Genomic DNA, 17,455 nt, shown 5'->3' on the forward strand with positions numbered 1-17,455 from the left:
CCCTCTCACCATATCTCTACTTCTCCCATACCAACCAAAACATACAGCTGAGCCACAAAGCAACAAGCCCACCAAGAACAACTTAAGTGCGCAATATCACACCACTGCATGAGTCCATCTCATGGATTGGGACAACGCTAAGGTCATAGGTACAGACAGGAACAAGTAGATGTCAGGTAGGCCACCAAGATCCAGAAACATGCCCACCAGGTATGAAATAAATAGAGGTTTATAAATAAGAATGTAATGCAATGTAATCATAACAGAAGAACCTAATCAAACTAGCTTTCATGTGCTGTTAGATAAATTGTAAATACCCTGCACCAAGTTGTTTGCTTGAGTTATAGAAAAGGGAATTCTGAAAGCAGTAAGAATGGCCGAGGAGTGTTGATTGGTTGAAGTCAAAGTAGAGCTCACAACAAAATAAGATAGATGTAAGACATCATGTAAGTTTCAAACTGAGATGTTAAAATTCTTTGGTCAAAACTGGTGGTAGGATTTAAAAATGGTTTATGGTTAATATTTCTACTTGTATTGGATCGCAGTTATGTTTCCCATGGCAGAGTTGTTAGCCCACCTCCTCGTGAGTAAGAGGCACAACTTAAAGAATGACTTTCCCAATAAATTGCTTTCAACATTGTGTTGTCAAATCCAGCTGGGCATATGATAAATGGTTTATTATTGCTCTCTTATGGTTAAGGCAAGGCACTGCTGGTGAACACGAATTATTTTGACAAATACATTTAAAACTTTTACTATTAATTACTGACATACTTATGGTAATCATAATTCTATGTTATCAAATAAATTAGGAATTATGTGTCAATTGAGAAAAAAATATTTCTAGGTTGGTTAGGGCAGTGGTGTCAAACTGAAATTCACAGTGGGCCAAAATTTTAAAAATTAGACAAATTCACAGGCCAAAGTCAATATTTATTGAAAAATTGACTGCATAATGTTTAACCTTTTCATAGGGAAACACACTTTAGTTTTGCTTAAACACAAAATCTCAAACAACTCAACTTTGATATTACAAACATATGAGAAATTAAATTTGAAATAAAAGACACATCAGTAGTATTTATTTTTCATTTAAATAAATTATGTGTCTCTCTGTAGCCTTTCAAGTTTCTTTTTAAAGTAAATCTTCTTTTTTTTTTTTACACAAGCCAAAAAATAAATTAATAATCTCTTCACTGATCTTCAAACTGTTAAAAGTGCATACCTAGGAGTATAAAAAGTGCATAGAGAAAACATATACCGTAAATTTCGGACTATAAGCCGCGACTTTTTTTCCACGCTTTGAACCCTGCGGCCTATACAGCAGTGCAGCTTATTTATAGAATTTTACTGGATAACGGCCCCTGGGGGGTGCTCTCTAGCTGTAAACATAAAAGTGAGACAGGGAAAGATTCTGCTCTGAAGAATTCACTAGTTTTGATTTTGAACGATCATTTTGTGCATCATGGAATGGATATGATGCAGTTTTTAAGATAAAGAAGAAAATAGAGCAGGGGTCGCAACCTTTAACATGCAAAGAGCCATTCTGACCCACTTTCCACGTAAAATAAAACACTGGGAGCCGCAAATACTTTTTGACATCTAAAATGAAGATAACACTGTGTATAATAATAATAATGTAACGGAATAATGTAGGTTTTATTTTTACGGACAAGCCTTCTACACGTGGCAGATAAATATGGCAAAAATAACTTAAGTGCATAAAAAAATACAACTCACCAAACTGCTGCATCAGTGTGAGCCCTGCGCTGATTATGTGATTATGTCTACTCTGCTCCGCAGTTTCTTTAAAAAAAAAACAACCTCTAAAGGCGTATCGTTTAATCCCAGGTGCTTAGTCTCCATGTGCCAAAGCAGTTTTGAAGGTTTCATTGCCTCATTTGCTTTTTCCGCATATTACGCAGAGCAGACTCTGCGCGTGAGTCACCTGTAGCGACAAACCCAGATTTTAAGTAGGCATTGTCTGTTAAATTGATCTTTCTTTTTCTTGAAGGTCGTAGTCTCCTCTTCTGGCTCCTCAGGTGTCCTTTTCCCCTTTGTTAAAAGATCTCCAAAGACTTTTGTTTTGGCTCATTTTCACTCGCTTGTGGCTCTACTTTTGGGCGACATGTCTGATGTGTTATATGTGGTACGGAGACAAGAGCAGATAATAAACTTGCTACTACATCAAATAGATTTCTGTGGCAATTTCCAGCAGGATTTTCATGATACATCTACGGACGAGCTTATTAGTGTATCATTAGGGACTGGGCGAAAGTTGCTCCTGATCCCTGTGTGCACAGCGTCTGAAAATCAGGGCTCTTTACGCAGGACTGTGAGCTGTGTCAGTGTCTGTGTCTGTGAGACGTGAGCGGTGTTTGTTTTGAACATTGTTCCGCGAGTGTGACGCTTATTTTGAGCAACGAAAAATAAGAAAATATAATTTTATTTTAAGATCATAATAATCTTCCAATTTAAACTACAATAAAAACAGAGCTAACACAAATAAAATACACTTCAATTAAATACTTAAAATGTATTTTCCCAAGCCACGCAGAGCCGCAGTATAAGGCTGAAAGAGGCGCATGCGGCACCGGAGCTGCGGGTTGCCGACCCCTGAAATAGAGCCACTGCACGTAAGCTCGGCATCAATGAATCCAACTTGGTCAATGTAAAAAGACGACAAAAGTTTTCAGAGAAAATAAAAGCAGATTTTCTGTGTTGGTGCAGCTTTATTTTCTAAAACTGCAGGTGTGTTCGTCCCGTGTTGATGTCGTGTTGGTGCCAATTTTCAGGCAGGTGTCGGTGCACTGTCTTTCTGTGTAAATATCTCATGTTACAATATGAAAACCTGCGGCTTATATTCAGGAGCGGCTTATATATGTACAAAATAGATTTTCTTTTCAAATTTAGCTGGTGCAGCTTATATTGAGGTGCGCTCTATAGTCCGAAATTTACGGTATTCAAGCTCAGTTTGCTACACTCTGATTTACTTTGTGCATTGGTCTTGACTGTGCACTACTGGGATTTGTAGTATGGTGCTGCATGTGCTATATGCCAGCGGGCTAGCTCTAATGTACATTTGATATGATCTCACGGGCCAAATGTAATTACACTGCCAGATTTGGCCCCTGGGCCTGAGTTTGATATACATGGGTTAGAGCAGGGGTCGGGAACCTTTTTAGCCGAGAGAGCCAAAAAAAGTCACATATTTTAAAATGTATTTCCGTGAGAGCCAAACAATATTTTTTAACTCTGAATACAACGAAATGTGTGAATTTTTAAACAAGACCAACAATTTTCGAGTATAAGAAGTCTCTGAATGTATTGTTAATATTTTTTTTAATAACATCTGTGGGAGCCAAGATTTGGTTTACGTTTGCTAATGCATGCAAATTCAGAGTGTTAATATTTTAATGTTAATAAATGATGTTTTATGTTAATATTTGATTTATATGTTACACACTACAGCTACAAAGCTACACTTGTTTTATTGCATTAATGTTGCTTTTGGAAAATATCTTAGGATTGTCATTATAGATGTTTTACGAAAATATGTTACTGTCACTTTGTATATGTGTGACATATGTGTTACTGTCGCGCACGATGGAAAACAGCACACGCTGTGAAAACGTGTTAGTTGAGGCAGTGCATAAAGACGGAACCAAATGGTTTTCTTACCGTATTATTGTTTATTTTTGGAGAATTACTTGATTTGATTACTTCTGTATTTATGTATAATTTATTCATTACTTATTGTGTTAACAAATGTCAGCTAAGATTTATCTGAGAACGCAGATGACATAGTCGTTTATACATGGGGGAAAAACCCAGAGGAAGTAGCCAACAAACTCACCATTGCAATGGACAAAATAGCACTATGGCTTACAAACTCATGTCTCACTCTAAATGTACAAAAAACTGCCACAATGTACTTCACAAATAAAAGTTAAAAAAAATAGTCCTTCCAAAAGTCAATGTGCATGGTCAAGCAATCCAAAACGTCTCTGAGTATAAATACCTTGGCATTACACTGGATCCTACCATAACTTTTAAAAAACATATAAAACAAATGTGCCATAGCCTGAAATATCATATAAAAACCTTCAAAAGTATAAGAAACTCATTAACCCTGGAAGCATCACATACATTTTTCAACGCCACAATTATGTCTCGGTTCCATTACTGTATACTCTGCTGGTCACAAGCAAACAAATCAACGCAAAAACCCCTAGAATCCCTCCACAAACAAGCATTAAAAATATTAGACAGAGAACCTCGACACCACCACCACTGCGATATCCTACAGAAATATAAACAGTTGAACTTGAACAATCTACAAAAGCAAGCATCTCTCCGGCTGGTCCACAAAATACTGAATAATTCTGCCCCTACACCGCTCAGACACTTCGTCCAGTGCGCATCCACCATCTCCTCCAAAACCACGCGAGCTTCCACCACCGGAGAATGTAACACCCCAAAATGGAAAACTGCTTTTGCACAAACAGCCTTTTCCTACAACGCAATAAAACAATGGAACAACCTCCCACCTGAAATAAGAACTATCACAAACCATACTACATTCTCCTCTGAACTAAAAAATTGGCTTTGGGACAACTACACTTACCAGCACTGAGTTTTTTTTTATTTTTTGTTATTGTGTTTTAAATGTAATATGTAAAGTGTGTAATGTATTTTAAGTATGGTAATATGTGCATCAGAGTGTCTGAACTGGATGAATGACTGAGACGTGCCAATGTGCATATAAATTATAAGTTCTTTTGGTTGTTTTTTATTATTATTGTGACTACTGTATTTTTTCTCTGTAAACCAGGGACTGCAAATGGAAATTAGCTACTTAGCTATAATTTGGTGCAGAACATCTAACAGCTAATGTCTCTGTACATGGTCCCTTAAATAAAGACTAAACTAAACTAATATATCAAGTTTTATTGGAAACAGGGCTTGTGTGTTTACAGCAGCCTAAATATGTCAAATGATAATATTTGTTTTATATCTATAGTAGCAAAATATCTGCTGCTGCCTACATTTGTTTTTGAGCTGGGCATAGGTAAGGGCAACTATGTGTTTACACCGGTGCAAGGACCCTTATAAGCCCACTGTCACCAACTGGAACACATTAAAATCCACTAGACACCTCCTTATATGTTTGTCTGCTGTTCTTGTGTTCTAGTAGTTGTGACATTTTGGATGCTTTCAGTCGATGTTGGTCATATAAATACAAATACAATTGGTCAAGGTGATGAGAGCATAGTCATAATGTTGGCGAATGTGAATCACCAAGCTGAGCCAGGATATATCTGCTGCCCCAGAGACGAATTCAGCTTGGGCCCCCCTGAAAGCTAGGGCCAACCCTGTTTGAGAGTGAATTTTTGCTTTTGTTGTCGTTAGCTCTGTTTTTCTGTTAGTATAACGGAGCATGACAGAACTGCAGGTTCACAGAACAGGTGGACTTACACAGGGCATAGCCATGTTTGATTTTCTAACTCAGGGTTCTGAAATGTTACCTGAGTTTCTGAGTAGGAATTTCAAGATGGATGAGTGTTCCAGTGTACATTTACAAGTTGGAACTCAGAAAATCCGACCTCCAAGAGCAATTGGAATGCAGCATTAGACAGAAACAATATTTCAAATAGAGTTGCCATTCAGAAAGTTGGACATTTCTACAAAAAATCAGCTAAATTCTGATGCAAAGTGTGAATGAGATGTGATGACAAAGTTTTGGTGTATGCCTTGCATGCATTTTGATACATTTTACTGAAATCATCTATTGTTTTATGTTTTATTGTGGTTTTCATTTTTATCTTTATGATTTCCAATACTGGCGTGAGAGTTCCTCTGGACCCCAGTCCTCTGTACATCTCCATCTCAAAGCCACTAACCACTCCTTTGAAGATAGTGAATTTCAGATCTTAGCCAGAGAAAAGAAATGGTTTGAGAGAGGAGTTAAAGAAGCTATTTTTGTTAGGAAAGAGAATCCTTCCTTAAACAGAAATGGGGGCCTGAGATATAATCTCTCCCCCATCTACAACTCCATTCTCAGACCCAGAACAATGAGAACAATAGCAGGGTCATTAAGGGCTGAATAGGGTAGTCTCAGCTGAAACTGGAAATAATAGCTGTTGACAGTTTCAGTGTGGTTAGCCCCTCCCCTCAGATAGATTTAAGGCAGTGGCCACCAGCATTCTGACCAGAACTGAAGAAGTGGCTTGGATGAGCAGCGAAACGTCTTCACTCATACAACGATTTGTCCAGTTGACAGATTTAACTTCGTCGTTTGCTTTATGATTTTGTTAGTACTTATGTTAAAATCTTCACAAACACAGTATTGACTGAATGAACACTGACTAGAGGGACACCTGAAGCCATCTGGTCTGTGATGTTCTATAGCAATTTTAGATAGATTAAAAAAAAAAAAAAAAGAAAAAAGTTTTTGGTAAGGGATCTACCACTCTCTCACATTCATTCACTAATGCTTTATAAAAAATTTTTTTAAAAAGTAAATTTTACTAGTACTGCATGAGAGGTTAATTACTTTTAGAATACCCTAAATCAATCTTGATTACACTCAATTACAGATGTTGCTTGAGAAATCCATAAATAATGCACATTTTTAGAGTAAGCTATGGCTGCCTCTCCACAGATCCGACCTGTATCTTATAGTGTCACCTGCTTGTCTCCATGAAGATATATAATGCCACACTGCGAACCCCATTCTACATATTGATTTGAAACCAGGAATCTAATCTGTGTTTTTAGAGTCCATAAACATGGGAACCAGGCTACTAATTTGTCTTCTCAAAATATCTCACTACTTAATACCAGATTTTTTGGGCATAATTTAGATATTCAAAATTGTACCCATTTGTGAATCATAAAGACTTTGAGATGGCTCTAGTTTTGAATGAAGGTTAACCACTCTTCCAGTTTATACCCTATGATTTTCTGTGTAGGTACTTTTTGTCTATTAATTTGTCTTTTTGCATCAATGTTTATGGTTAGAGTTTCAAAATATTATGAATTTAATTTTTGTTACATATGACTTTTCTAATTTCACTTTGATTTGAAAATCTCTATGCAATATTGTGATAGACTGAGTAAACGTACTATTAATTACTACTGCGTACAGACTTGGAAATGCACATGTAGGTAGTGTATATACTGCATATGTATTATCTATAATATGCTGTTATGTGTTAGGAGTGGCTGTGTGCTACTGTGTACTGTTTATACCAAAGAATATACCTAGAAAAAACGGGGTCAGAAATTTTTTCAATAAAATAAATAATAAATATTTATTCCAATTTGCAATTTAGACCTTTTACTTTTGTACATATTTTATTATATAATGTAAGTCTTGTTAACCTGTCTATTCATATACAAAAGTTTTAAAAGGTGCTAAGTGTGACATTGATATGTCAAATAAAAATTTACGGTGAGCTCTATTCACAGCTAAAATGTTACAAAAATGTTTTACTCCTATTAAATTTAAATGTTTATCAAAAATGCTCAGTAAATAGTATAAGGTCCTTATGCCAAAATTTAAAATTTACTTCCAGATTTCTTACCCTGATAGCAAAACCATGCATTGAAAGTTGTGGGAAGTACTTATAAACTCATCACAGTGAATAATTTGAATGCTTGGAATCCAGGAATTGAGGAATAACTGGTCCACTGTGAACCGTTTAAAATGAACTAGTTTGGTTTTTAGTGAAAAGTGAAGTAAAAAGCAAGATACTACACCTTATTAGAAATTGAATTCAAGGTGGGTGATATGCCAAAAATATTTATTTCACAGCTTTCTTCAGATAACACTTTTCAATTGATATATCTGTATCTATGTTCATATATCTTTATATTACCTTAGAGCAGCACATAAAGTCATCTGCTTCTTCAGAGAGTGCACACTTCAACCTGACCAACTACAGCCTGACCAAGGCTGACCAATAGGAGTGGATGTCTGTGTTTGTGTATTTATATGACACCACCAAAATATCATATTGTATATGATACAATACTGTATATTCAGATCACATTTTGATTTTTTTTTTTGCTACGTCGTCCAGACCTATTTTGAAAATCTACTAAAGTGATCAAAATATCCCTTTTATTTTGTAAATCTCAATTTCTTGTTTGATGAAAATAACAAAATTGAAAAGCGAGAGTCACTTCAGTAAACCATGTGCTTTTATTACCAGTGCATGTGATGAACAAAAGCAGTATGATATGGCCTTTCACTCCATTCAAACTGTAGCTCACAGCAGTGTTCTGGTACGTGTTCAAAATGTCATCTACCCTCTACTGTCTCTGAACTACACGGAAACATGAACAGCAATGGGACAATATCACTGTAACAGAAGGTATATATTATTGTAAGCATGTATTCAAAATCTCTACATATGGCTTGGCTAAAAGTGCAAAGATATTTTATAAAGGGTCATTGGTAAAGTGAATTAAGGAAAAAGATATGCCTTACAAGGGCACCTACAACCTGCCAAGCAAGGTAATCCTCCAGCTAGGTACTCCTGACCAAGATACAGGTGTAAAACATAAGTTGAAGTTTAGGTTAAATGCTGAGAAGATTTTCTTCTACAAAAAAAAAAAAAAAAAAAATTAAACCTACATAAATATTACATATTAAATATATTGACAAAGTGGTTGGCACATGGAGTACCCTTAGCCCTTACCCTTATCTCAATAAAAAAATCTGTCAATTACTAACATAGTTTATACATTTTATGGGTGGTTGCAATGGTGAAGTAGCTTAAGCATATGCCAATGAACTGGAAGGAAGCCAGTTAAATTTTCTGCCAAAGCTTATAATGCTGCTGTAGCTGGTGCAACAGGAATGTCATCTGGTTTAGGGGTACAATCTAATGAAAAAAAATTAACCAATAAAATATTTTTGTACATGTAGCCAAGTCCCAAAGATACCGAACTCTATGGCTGTCCGTAAAAGAAGAAAAATAACAGAATTCATACCCATAGCCCATAATATGCATATTTTTTATACAAATGTTAGTTGTAATGTGGATGTATGAATGGGTTTCCTGAGATATGTATGCTATTGTATTATCCGGTTTGTTACCACTTCAATGGGACCATGCTGTGTGAGTGAAGGTTGGACAACAAAAAAATACAAGCTGAAAAGAAACAAGCTGAAACACTAATTTAGTGTAAATAAAAATAATTGAAATATGTTACAATGTAATATAATTTTAGCAATATGAATTCTATTTTGAAGTTGAATATTTGGTACCATTATGAAAAAGGTATTTAAAATTAGTTATAAAATCACAAAAAATAAAAAAAATAAAAAAAAAAATCCTACAATTTTACATATTAAATAGGTATTGCGGATATTGTCGTTAAAGTACATTGCACATTAAAATCAATCACAAAGACCCCATCATAAAACTGGTACCAATTATTCCTTTTCCGAAAATACAGATTTGATGGAAAAAATTTAAATTGAAAAAAATGTATATAAATGCTAGTCTAGTGTAGAAAATAAATATTTTTTTGTCTCAATTTTTCCCTTAAAATAAAAAGAAATCATATTTAACAAAAAACAATATTGTGCTGCTTATAAATAAATATGAACATTGTGAAGCATGTGCTAAGTTAACAGCTGCCGTATTTGCACAGGCATGCACATTTAACAGGGGGCTGCATGTCATTCCCTCAATTTGTGTCAGTGACCTGATTTGTGTTAATCATGCTAATCCAATAGCGCAACATAATTTTTTATTCTTTAGACAGAGCTAAATATGTTCTCTATCTGTTTTAGCCTTAGTTTGTTGAATTTAATATTAACTTCAAGATATTTTAAGGACTTCATTTTGTGAATGATGCAAATTGGGGAGACAAACTGCAGCTAGCACATACATACAGCTATCTATTTACAATATACATTCATGTATACAATTTACATACAGCCAAACAATGCACACATGGCAACAATCAGGGCTTGACATTAGCGGCACCTGCTGCCACACTAAGGAATGTAGCAATTAAAATGAGGCAGCAAATGACAGCTGCTATTAAAGTTAGCTGCAAAGTGAAAGCAGTCTGAGCAGCAAAACGATCCAAATCTGGTGAGTGTTTTGTGTGAACTGTACAAAATTTAATTGGTTAAAATATGTAATTAAGTTAAGCATAATATGAAACTGTAAAATGAGTTGGTTAATGCCAAGCCCTGTTGACAATGTCTGATGTAATGTGATATAAGTCGATATGAAGTTTTACATTTCGTAGCTGGAGAAGCCTAAAGAAGCTAGAAGCAGCTAAGTTGTTAGTGTACGGCGTAAGCTAATGCTATGCAGGTATTGTTCCAAATCAAACGTCATGCATTCGAACAAGTTATGGCTCCTTGACACACTCACAAATTGTTACACTCACAAATTGTGGGTTAAAGGGACAATATGGAGTAACATAATTGCATAAAATATAACTGTAAAATATTACACTAAATATATTATTTGAGAACATACTACTACATGGAGGTGGTGTAAACTGCAATTAACTGTTTACCTGGAGATTTGCTCAAACTCCAAACATCTAGTACTTCATATAGTCCCTTTAAACCCATGACCATCTTATATGCACATAGTTTTTCCATTCCTCTTTAATAACTAAGTCCAGTCTTGAGTCCTTAGTTAGGGTACTGGGTTCTGGTTAGTTCTGGTATACTGCCAGGTTTTATTGCAGGTAGCGGTAGACCTTAAAGCAGTGGTTACCAGAATCGGCCACAGCAACGTGCCCGTCCGAGGTGAGGGCCAGGCCCTGGGGCCCGTATAGGGGGTCTGCAGACGTGTTGATGTAGGAAAGGAAGGAGCCGGAGCTGTCGAATACCTAAGACGTACACGGTGAAGGGTTAGGACTTTTAAAGAGTGTTAACTGGTGTCTGTTACCTATATATATATATATATATATATATATATATATATACTCTTTAACTCCCCTCTCAAACCATCTGTACCTCATTATCTTCAAAGGAGTAATAGATGGAGATGAACGTCAGACTGGGGTCCCGAGGAGCTCTTGCATGTGGTACATTATATTATGGAGTGGTTGTTTCTCCAATGTAACGCTCACTGCACTCTTCACTACACTAAATTGCTTGTTTGTGGCTCAGGGTTTTCTCCTTAGAGTGAACCAGTTTCTGTCTTTAAGTGTTTGTAGGTTTGAAATAGACCGGATAACTCCGAGTATGTGCTGCAGGGGATGGTGTAAATCAAACAGCAGGTATTGGTCAGTGTGTGTGGGCCTGAAGACTTCTACCTGGAGTCATCGGTCCTCTCCTATAGTTACTGCACCATTTAAAAAGGCCATTTTGTTCTCCTTGGCCTCTTCCTGTGTGAACTTGATGTCTGGATCCACAGCATTAATATGTGCAGTAAAGGGTTCCAGATCTTGAATTTTGATTTTATTCCAGTTGTTGTCCACGTATTGATACCAATGCCTGGAAATGAGGCCAATGCATCTTGTTCAAATTGTTCCATATAGAAGTTAGCCATAATAGGAGAGACCAGTGAGCCCATGGCACAGCCATGTATATGCCTGTAGAAGTTACCTCTGAACTGGAAATATGTGGTATTCAAACTAATTTCTAGGAGTTGGCAGATTTGGTCAGGTGACAGTTTAGTTCCTCTTTGCTGCCTCTACCACTACTGATGTAGGAATACAAGTGAAAAGAGAGGTCAAATTAAATTAAACCATTGTCTTATCCAAATCGAATTGGAGATGCTTGACGTTGCTAGCAAATTCTGCTGTGTTCTCAATATGGTGCTCCGTGCTGCCAACCAGAGAGGCCAGGATGGCCTTCAGATATTTGGCCGTATTGTATGTGATGGACTCTGTGCTACATACAATATCCCTTTATGTAGCACAGCACCCTTTATGTAGAAGATGGTCATGGGTTTAAAGGGACTATATGACATCTAAGAGGTACTCCCTCTTTGTGGATTTTCGGGGGCCATAGATGCAAGGAATGGCGTCACCAGGATAGTCTGTAATACAGCTGTCTATCAATGACTTCTTCCTTCTCCAGTTTCTGTAAACAGTCTATGATCTTCTTGTACCCTAGTAGGGTCACATTTCAGTAAATCATAGGTTGTGGTTTAGGCCGTTCACCTTAGCCTCTTAATCAGCTGAGTTCAGGATCACCGTGCATCTCCCTTTGTCAGCTGCCAAAATGTTGATGCTATGGTCCTTCTCTAGAGCAGTGACAGCCTTCTCTGATGTTATGTTGTTTGGTGTAGTTAAGACTGCAGTGAGAGTTACATTGGAGAAATTAAACAGCCACTCCATAAAAGAATATACCAACACCGTCGAGGGAGCTCCTCTGGACCCCAGTCAGTTGTACATTTCCATCTCAAAGCCATTAACCACTCCTTTGAAGATAATGAGGTACAGATCTTGGCCAAAAAATAGAAATGGTTTTAGAGGGGCCCTAAAGAAGCAATTTCTGTTAGGAAAGGTAATCCTTTCGTGAACAGGAATGGGGGCTTCAAGACATCATCTATGCCGATTTATAACTCATCATCCTCAGATCCAAATCAAAATAAAGAAAAAAAAAACAAGCTAGCCAGGATGCTAATAGGTGTGAAACTACTCATTAAGGGCTTGAATGCTACGTAGAACTCTGGCACAGTGCACACTTAGGGTAACACAATAGACCTAGACTGCAAACAGTAACTGTAAACAATAGGGTTTTGAATTTCAACGTAGCTAGCTCCTCCCTTCAGATAAATATAAGGCAGAGTCCACCTGCCCCATCTGTCCAGAACTGAAGGATGACTTGGATGAGCAGCGAAAAAACATCTTCACTCCTACAGCATTTTGTCCAGTTGACAGATTTTATTTCTTTTTTTGCTATGAATTAGGCCTGGACTACTGAGAGATTACACAGACAACTTATATTATGAAATCCATTACGTCCAATGCTAAAAGAAATCAACACTTAAAATACATTCAACTCGGAACCAGCTACTACTACTGCCTAGTGATTTTATTTGAGTGTACCTGTATCCTGCTGTTGCCCCAGTCAGCCACAATAATGTTGCCATTGGTGTCCACAGCCACTCCAGTGGGAGCATTAAACTGCCCATTGCCCTCTCCATGAGAGCCGAACTTAAACAGGAACTCTCCATCTGCGTTGTACACCTATTGGCACATGCAAAATTATTATACTCTCAGGAACTAGAGCTGAATAACATGAGAAAGATACAATATATTGTTAAACCTTGGATTTATTTATTACCATTACCATTTTGAAACAGTATGTACGTTTCAAGTTAAGAGTACGAACCACACACAGCTACTGATTTATAAACAAATACTGCACAATAAATATAGAACACAAACAGGTTAGGTTAGCCATCAGTAAACCCAAAGCAAGGAGCTCATTCTGATGTTTTTGTAGTTGTAAATAAATTATTGTTGTAACCAATATTTTATTTTAACATGTTTACTTCATATCTCGGGATATCAGATTGGTATGAAAAAAAAAAAAAAATCCTACATAACCACATGTACTTTGAGTAATACACTACCTTTACCTATTACTGCAATTATCACACATTTAATTAGAACCAACACAAGACTAATTTTGACAAAATTATTAATGTATTTTAGCCGCAATATAATCTGTAAATGATATATAGTATTTTGCAAGTAGGGCTGGGTGATATGGCGATTAAATGTATTTATTTATTTATATATTTAACCTTTATTTAACCAGGAAGGTCCCATTGAGATTAAAAACCTCTTTTTCAAGTGAGTCCTGGCCAAGCGGCAGCAGAAAATAAAAAAATACAGTTACATAATTAAAAAGACAAGATAAGAGGAAAAGACAACCAGATTATGAAAAACAAGTGCATGTTATGGAGTCAGCCTCGAAACCTCTCAGTTTAGATTTAAAATCATTCAAGGAAATCAAGTCAAAAGCCTTTTTGTCCAGTTCAGTGCAAGCAAATGGAACAGAGAGCAACACATGATCTTGATCATGATCTTAAAAAACATATATGATGACGACATGAGCTCTACTACACCTAGCACCGCACCTAGCACCGCACCTAGCACCGCACCTAGCACCGCACCTAGCACCGCACCTAGCACCGCACCTAGCACCGCACCTAGCACCGCACCTAGCACCGCACCTAGCACCGCACCTAGCACCGCACCTAGCACCGCACCTAGCACCGCACCTAGCACCGCACCTAGCACCGCACCTAGCACCGCACCTAGCACCGCACCTAGCACGCTGTCAGAGGAGCTAACAAACCCAACAGAGCTGAGTGGCCAAGACTGAAATATTGTCTTCTATCAAGACCGACATGGCTGTACTCTTTCAAAGAAACTCTTTTCAAAGTGGAGGGACAAATGCACAGATCAAATATCTGCATATTGAATGTAGCAGAGGAATCCCCGAGCACACCAGTATCGGTATCTAAATTGCTCAGAGAGAGTCTGAAAATGGATAAAGATGTTTTGATTGACAGATCCCACTGCACCACACCGTTGAATCGAGTAAAGGATAAGCCAAACTACACTACTATCAGGATTGCCTCGACATTCTCCACCACGCCTGGGATGATCCTCTCCTCTACAATGGGTTCCACGATCCTTATCTTCCCCGACAATCTGCCGAGTGTGGTTCATGCTAGATCGGCCTTCAGTGATGTCAGAAAACTTCTATGGGACAACGTGCGCCATGGGATCCTACATTTGGCTCTGCTGTGGATCACCCATGATGGTATCGAAAAGCTCTTTCGGGATGCTGCTGAGACCATGGCATATGTGAGGAATAACATTCTGTGAGGGGGCTCCTTTGCTTTCCCTCCTTCCTTCCGTACCCTTCTGGTTTCACGCTGTAGAAGAGAACTGTAAGAGTTCCTGTGTTTTTTTTTTGGAGACAATGACTGAAAAACAATGAAAACATATTACTTTGGTGGACTGAGGGGCATTGGGGGGGAATTCATTACCATTATTCCTGGGGGGTCAGAATAGTCAGAATAAATGTTATTAAAATGAATATTTTACCCAAATTTCTATATCTTTTTCAATCGGTTCCAATCTTTTTGACAATAACCTTTTTCTCAAACTTAGATAAACTGATATCATCATTTATATGGAATGGGAAAAATGCACGCATCCGCAAAAATATTTTACAATTCTGTAGAGATCTGCCAATATTCATGCACTGTTGCACAGGTCAGAGACTTTACCCAAAAGGAATTCTAAATGGTTGAACCTTGAGAATATGTCATGTCTGGCTGCCTCTTTACATTCACTGCTTTGTTCAGAGCTACCTTTATCTCAATCCTTAGACAAATTATTCTTAAACCCAGCGGTTAAACATTCATTTAAAATCTGGACACAATTTAGGAGGAATTTGGGTCTTAAAAATATGTCAATATATGCCCCAACTGTGAAAAAATGCATGTTTACTCCTCCTCATCTGTTATTGATGAATCTTTTACACTTTGGGCTACAAATGGTCTAGGGACACTGAAGAACCTGTTTATTGAAGGTCTTTTTGCCTCATTTGAAGGATTGAAAACAAAGTACTATATCCCTGACTCTCGTTTTTTCAGGTATCTTCAACTTTGCAGCTTTGTGTCTACCTCATTTAACCATTTCCCCTCAAGGCCACCGGGCTTTCTTCTTGAGAACATTTTGGACTTAACCCCACACTGTAAAGGAATCACTGGTAAAGTCTATGCTGCACTCAACTCATAATATAGTGCCTCTGACTCATGTTAAAATGAAATGGGAAGAGGAACTGGATACAAATTTCTCTGAAGATGTTTGGCAGTGTGTTTTAGATAAGCAGATTGAAGACATGTGAATATTAAGACAAAGACTTATACAATTAAAAAATGTCTATAGACTACATTGGTCCAAATTAAAGCTAGCCAAGATCAAACCGGAACTTGATGGTAAATTGTGATCGTTGTGAAACTGAACCAAGGATACTGTCATATATGTTTTGGTTTTGTTCAGAGCTGAAAAACACCTAGCAGTCTGTCTTTAAATTTCATTCTGAAGCATTAGGGTTCAGCATTGAACCTGAAGCCATAATCGCAATATCTGGTATAACACTGGAATCTGTTCACCTTCACCAAAAATTATAAAAATATAATTGCTTATACCACATTCTTAGCTCAAAGATTAATACGGGTCAAGTGGAAAGATAAACAACTCCCAACCTTCAGATTGTGGCTTGTTGACCTTATACACCATCTAACATTAGAGAAAATCTGATTTCCTATAAGAGGCTGTACCGATTACCATTTTTTTCAGCACTTCGCAACCTGTTTTGAGTAAGATCAGAGATCTTGATCCCTCACTTATCTCACAGGAGTAGTGGTACTACTACTTATATGTATATTATTTGGAAATATTTTTATGGTGCAACAGGTTGGGTTTGTTCCGGGGTTTGGGTGTTAAAAAAGTATTGTAATGTTTTGAAATTATATTTCTAATCGAATGCTTAGTAAAAACACTTTTTTACTAAGCATTAATCCATACTCTTAGGTGTACAGTATCTAAGAGTATGGATTACTAATAATTATAAACACCTGTATGAAACAAATTTTGTTCCATCATTAGATTGCATAAAACTTGACTTTGAATGTTGTAATACATTACCATTATACCTGAGGTGTCAGAATAAATGTCATTAAAATAAATATTTTACTCAAATTTCTGTCATGATGTCTGTTTGTTGCTGCCCTCCTGTACTCTCTCTCCCCCTCCCTCACCTGTCTGTCTGGAGCTGGGCGGAGTCTCTGACTCCTTCTGCTCACACCTGGAGCGCATTAGCGCAATCACCCTCACCTGTGGTGGCGCATAAGAAGACTCGGCAGTCTACACTCGGGGCCAGACCGTCCGCGTGTAAAACGTGAATGTTCCAGCTCTGTTTTTTGCATTCCTGTTCTCATTTTGGATTTTGCCACCTTTCCAGACTCCTGCCTTCGCCCGCTCCTGCACCTGCCTCTACGCTCCGGTACAGTCATCTCCCTCCGCTCTGCCTGTCTTGGTCTCTGGTGTTCCGCCTGCCTCTTACCCTGGGTCCCGCTCCTTGGACTACGCTGGCCCTGTCTGTCCTCGCTCCCGTCTTCACTCCAGCCCCGGCTTCCCGTTCCCGACCCGCTCTCCGTCCGTCCTGCCTGCCTCCTGCTTCCTGGATCCCCGTGTGTGTGTTATCCGAACTGTTTAAGACTTTTTCCACAAAGACTTGTAAATAAACACTGTCAACCCGCTCTGAGTCCGCATACTTTGGTCCTAACCCGCACCGTTACAACAATTTCTATCTTTTTCAATCGGTTCCAATCTTTTTTGACGAAAACCTTTTTCTCAAACTTAGATGAACTGATATCATTTATATGGAATGGGAAAAATGCATGCACTCACTTTACCCACTGAA

At 37.6% G+C, this 17,455-nt stretch overlaps 1 protein-coding gene across 2 annotated transcripts in view; it reads right to left on the bottom strand.

Moving 5' to 3' along the window:
* Nucleotides 1-8,188: 8,188 nt before the first annotated feature.
* Nucleotides 8,189-17,455, bottom strand: part of LOC117380401 (tripartite motif-containing protein 3-like) — a 72,059-nt gene continuing 62,792 nt past the window's right edge. The window contains exons 14-15 of one of the 2 annotated variants that reach the window (XM_033977206.2): nucleotides 13,048-13,188; nucleotides 8,189-10,875 (exon numbers count right to left, since the gene is read on the bottom strand). In XM_033977206.2, coding sequence (XP_033833097.1) covers nucleotides 10,723-10,875; nucleotides 13,048-13,188 — 294 coding nt within the window. In that variant the 3' untranslated portion in view covers nucleotides 8,189-10,722. The remainder of the gene's footprint in view (nucleotides 10,876-13,047; nucleotides 13,189-17,455) is intronic. The other variant, XM_055226046.1, reaches the window with a different exon arrangement.

This window comes from Periophthalmus magnuspinnatus, chromosome 13, assembly GCF_009829125.3.
Source record: "Periophthalmus magnuspinnatus isolate fPerMag1 chromosome 13, fPerMag1.2.pri, whole genome shotgun sequence".
NCBI lineage: Eukaryota > Metazoa > Chordata > Actinopteri > Gobiiformes > Gobiidae > Periophthalmus > Periophthalmus magnuspinnatus.